Source organism: Nanorana parkeri, unplaced genomic scaffold (genome assembly GCF_000935625.1).
Source record: "Nanorana parkeri isolate BGI_ZX_2015 unplaced genomic scaffold, ASM93562v1 scaffold1744, whole genome shotgun sequence".
Classification (NCBI taxonomy): Eukaryota; Metazoa; Chordata; class Amphibia; order Anura; family Dicroglossidae; genus Nanorana; species Nanorana parkeri.
In genome coordinates, this window is record NW_017308012.1 from 213944 (window position 1) to 219156 (window position 5213).

At 42.5% G+C, this 5213-nt stretch overlaps 1 protein-coding gene across 2 annotated transcripts in view; it reads right to left on the bottom strand.

Annotated features, from left to right (window-relative positions):
* Window positions 1–593: 593 nt before the first annotated feature.
* LOC108799504 (NTF2-related export protein 2-like) overlaps window positions 594–5213 on the bottom strand; it is an 8286-nt gene continuing 3666 nt past the window's right edge. For both annotated transcript variants that reach the window (XM_018571368.1, XM_018571366.1), the window contains exons 3-4: window positions 3262–3406; window positions 594–1105 (exon numbers count right to left, since the gene is read on the bottom strand). In XM_018571368.1, the coding sequence (XP_018426870.1) occupies window positions 927–1105; window positions 3262–3406 (324 nt within the window). In that variant the 3' untranslated portion in view covers window positions 594–926. The remainder of the gene's footprint in view (window positions 1106–3261; window positions 3407–5213) is intronic.

Below are 5213 nucleotides of genomic sequence, written 5' to 3' on the forward strand. Positions count from 1 at the left end.
ACACTTGACGAACGTCAATCGAAATTTCGATTGATGGTTAACGTTCCATTTTGGAACGAATGGAGTTTATCAAACAAAAACCACATTCACCGTTAGAATGTCGTTTGTTCAAGAAAAAGTTTCCATCCTGCTCCGAGTTTTTTTCCCCGTCACTACGGTCAAAATCGATCATCGATTTGATCAACTAATAGAAAGTCGAAAGAAAGTTTGTTTTAAAAAAAAAAAAGCAGTGTTTGGCCAGCTTAAGTCTTCAAATCTATCCCTGTGCCTTTTCGATGCTCCCTTGGATACTAGGCCCATACTGTACATGGAGCCATACCTTCATCCTAAATTACCATTAAGCCTTGGGTGCCAAGACCCAATCGGACAGGTAACAGGTAAATGATGGACGTGGGGTTCTGTGCCAGGAAAGGTTAAGACTTAATCCCAACTTGACCAGCCTAATCTTAATAGCTCTATGTACAGCTCAGGTTTATAACCCAAGGATAATACACAAGGGTTGACTTATAGACCAGCACAGGTTGTACCTGCACTTCAGCACTGTGGGCATACAAAAGGTTTAAGACCTGGTAATTTTTACCTTAAACTAAATTCGATTTAGAATAAACTTTGTAAACTTCTACTAGGATTGGCAAGGATTTGAGGTGCCTTTGGTAACCTTACAAGTGACCAAGGCCCTCTGAAAACCTAGGCATTCCAATATGTCAAAATGCCATTTCCATTTTAGAAGTTGATATCTTGCTCCTGAATCTCACTAATTTGCCTAATAAGCTAGCTAGCTATAATACAGTGCCTGGGTTTGTGAGAAAGGAGGCAGCTTGTAAAAACATGCAACCTGTAGGCACCTCTTTACACTCCTAGTAGCAATTTATCAATTATATTCTGGAAATAGGTTTGTCTTAAATAAAATTGTCAGCTGGTTGCCTTTAGCTGGCCCAGTCCTGGAAACGGAAACAGTCGCTGGCAATCTTCCACAGCCTGTTAGATGGATAAGTATGGAGAGTCAATAAAAAGTTCTGGTTGAAGTAATGGTTTTTGTTTCCCTCAAACTTCACAGAGCCATGAGTAACAACCAGTACAGTCTTCTGTCCTTGAGTCGCTTGTTCTTGAAAGGAAAATAAAAAGGATTAGTAATACCTGCGTTAGTGTTTCATCCAGCAAGACGTCTGATGTGTAATTCAAAGAATTCTGCAAGTATGCATCACACTAATAAAAACTGTCACAACACAGATTGGAGACCATCAAATAAATAGACATGATCACAGCATCATTTATTAAGGGGTCAGTTCTCCAGGAGTAGTTTAGGCTGTTGAATCACCCAGAGTCTTCATACGTCTGCACCAGAGTTCCCTGGTCCACATACCTGCCAGTGCCATTACAAGCGAATCCCCCTCTTCCTATTTATCTTACAGTACAAATAATGCAGGAGGTGCAACACAGGAAAAATAAGACTTAACCAGGGATATTACTACTTGGTTTCCTAAGACTGGCTTCACACCTATAACGTGCATCAAAACCTGCATTTCAATGAGCACTATTGCAATGCAAGGTGTGCTGTATACTGTGGTGTGTTGCCATTATTCTGAATGGCACCCCTAATCGCATATACCATAAAAACAAGTGGGAATGTGTTCTGCTGTGTTGCATTACCAAAAAGTAACGCAGGTACATTTTTGTCTGTGTTGAGGCTCATTAGGGGCCCAATAAAAGTAAACAGGCTGCCTTGACACAATGACACATGTTATCTCTTGCAGAGGTGTGAATCATCCCTAAGATATATAAAAGGGAGTGAGTTACTCTACAAGTGTCTAATAAGGAAAATTCTATGTCCATATGGATGCTGAATGGGCTTGGTGCGCAGTGCCAACATTTTCCAAGTGAGCCCCAAGAACTGTGTTGGGAAAAGTGTAATGTTCAGAACATGAGTGCCTTCATTGGTTGTAGCATGTGGCATATTGACCATGTCAGGCCACGCCTTCCACTAATCTGTTACCACCCTGGAAACAAAGTGTTTCTCTACAGACAGAAGCCTCCTAATTAAGGCATGCAATGCTATTCTGTATCTGATCTTCATGAAAACATAACCTAAGCTAGAGCTCTGCTCGGAAACACATTCATCTCTATGTATGGGATTCTTGGGGAATTTTTGTGTACATTAATTACATATAACTATATTCCTATAAGGGATGCTGCTATCCATTTACCATGTCCCCAAATCAAACCGTTATAGTTTATTTTGTATTCATTAATTTTCCCTCATCAGGCTGTACACCCAGCCTATTGTGAAGGCAACAGCTTTTAATGCAGAGGCAAAGTTCCAGTTCAGACCAGGACACGTATATTTGTTACAGTTGAACAGAGAGGAGTCTGTAGTAATTATTCTGGAAACAGGGTGGCATCCAAGTTACAAGAGACACCTGCATTATAACAAGGATGAATCAGACACATTTCACCAACACTGTATTTAGGGTAATGTTTGTACATATTTTCTTTTATTATAGTTGTGAATAAAAAGCTAAAATATTCTCTTTTTATTCAGGTGAATATGAAATATTGCATATGATTATATTTGTATATTTAAAAAGGAGAACTATGAGGTGAGTGATTTTTACTCATCCTCATATTCAGAGCTGATGTGTGACAATGAAACTGTCACACGTCGGCTCTATTGACCGGGAAGCGAGTGAACACATATCGTCGCTCGCTCACTTTCCGATCATCTCCCTGCAGAGAGCCGTGACTTGTCAGTTACCGCTCCGCGCAGGGATTCCCCTCTCTGATCCTTTAGCGCTGAATAGAGGAACAGATGGGGGAGGGGGGCGGGCACAGCTGGCTCTGCCTCTAGATAGGCAGAGCCCGCCGTCAATCAGCCAGCTGGGTGGATCTCAACAGTATTGTCAGGATCTGTAACGGCTGCGGCGCTCTCAGTACATAACTTAGTATATACTGAGCTTTGTGTCATGGGAGGAGGTTAGTATATGTCCTCCCGTGACCCTTAAGAGAACTATGGGATAAAAAGGTTACTCTATAGTTCTCTTTTAACTCGATAGCTCAAGCTGAAATGAGAAGAGATGACTTGCCATCTCATAGAGCGCTCAGTATCATTTGTCATATACCTACAATTCTTTTTTAAAACAAAGATTGTGTTTATATTTAAAGACACGGGAAATGTGAAATGGCGGAAAGACATTATACTAAAATCATTTTAGGATATGCATATGTGAAGCAGTTCCTACAAGGACCCATCTCACCCCTTCTTACCATGAACAGGCTGACAGTCAAACGTGGTGACTTGAAATTCACTGGATGGCAACATTTCAAAGAACTCAACAAGAGCCTCCTGCCCAGATATTGGGTTTCCATTCCAGACTAATGTAGCAGTGTCCATGTATAACTTGGTCAATTGCTGCAAAAAGAGTGATGGATTAGTGGTAGAAATGCATTTCATCTCTCGTTAAAATCTAAAAACAATGCATGCTATAAATGTAAAACTTTATTAATATGTAGATAGAAATACATTATTCCAAATAATTTTTTCAACACATGTGGATTACTATTGGCTCCCATTCTATTTAAGATCTATTTGTGCATCTTTGCTAGCATTGCTAACCTTGACATGCTCGGATCTTGGATTTAATAACCGCCGGGACCTCATGAAAGGACCATTTAGATGGTGAACCTGCACGGTCCTCAACATTGTGTAAACAAATGTTAGTGATGGTTTGCAAGCACCTGTGTTAAAGGAGAACTATGGGTCAGGGCTTTTCCCCATAGTTCTCCTCAGGGTCACGGGAGAACACAAATTAGCATTCTCCCGTGACCCAAAGCTCAGTATACAGAGACGCCCCAGGCGGGACGGATCCCGACAATACTGTCTGGATCCACCCAGCTGCGGGATTGACAGCTGGCTCTGCCTATCCAGAGGCAGAGCCAGCTGTGACCGCCCCCTCCCCGTCTGTTTCGCCAGTCAGCGCTGGAGGATCGGATAGGGGGGGGGGAATCCCTGCAGGAAGCCAGGAGCGACAGTCACGGCTCTCTGCAGGGATAGATCGAGAAGTGAGCGAGTGACGGTATGTGTTCGCTCACTTCCCGATCTACTGAGCCGACCTGTGACAGTTTCATTGTCACACGTTGGCTCAGTGAAAATCACTCGTCTCATAATTCTCCTTTAATCTCTAAATCAGATCTCTTGGAGTCCCTAGGGTTTCAGGGCTTTTGAAATGTCTCCCCCCACCCCCCACAATTGGCATTCAAAGATGTTAGCAAGCATGCATATGTCTGATGAAGAGGAAGAAGAGCAAATACACATACCAAACACCAACCTAATCCTAGAGACAAATGGGACTAACAGAAAATATCCGTAAGCAGAGTGTTTGTTCTCCGGGGACAGGCAGCCAGGGATGTCTGCTGCCCTCTAGTGGAGTCCACAGACACCAGAAGACTAATTATTCCTATAGGGACTTTTGCTGACACAACTGAAAGCAGATATAATTGGGAAATGCAGGCTGGGGCTTCAATTTTTCTTGGGCAATGAGTAGATGTGGGTTAAGTTCTGCAGCTGGAAATTTCTAGCACTGTAATAATATATATGACAGGATTACAGATCCTGAGAGACCACTGTACGAAAGCTTTAGGACAGCAGCCTGTTTGAAAGAGACTTTCATTGAAGCATGCTTACAACATTTTAAAGTATATGACCACCCATTAAACAATATGTGCTGCTGTACTTAATTATTTCATCTACACACACTTATTTTTCATTATTCCCCCTGCAAAGTTCAATGCTGCACTGCTACTAAATTCAGAGCAGAGCTGCCACTCTCATGCAGGCTGTGTCTGCCTGTACTTTGGTAGAATGAGAAGATGTTATAGGGGACGTGGCTAACAGTGGTTAGTTCTGATTCACAAGTCTGTAGCTTGTCAGTCAGCACCCAGCCATACTAAGTCCTGCCCACTGATATGTGGATTGATAGTACTGCCTCTGTTGCCGATACCTTGCCACTGTGAGCTGCAGAATCTGTGAGACACAAATGAAGGATGAAAAAGAAAAATTTACAAAGCTTGGCTTCTGCAATAGAAGACACTGGATACTTACTTCTCTAGAGGGCTGAGAGTCGGAACTCCACCACTGCCAACAAGTAGTACAGCCTCCAGCAAAGTCCTCAGTTTTTAACCCTTCCACCAGGACTATCCAATGCCTGCCCCCCCCCCCC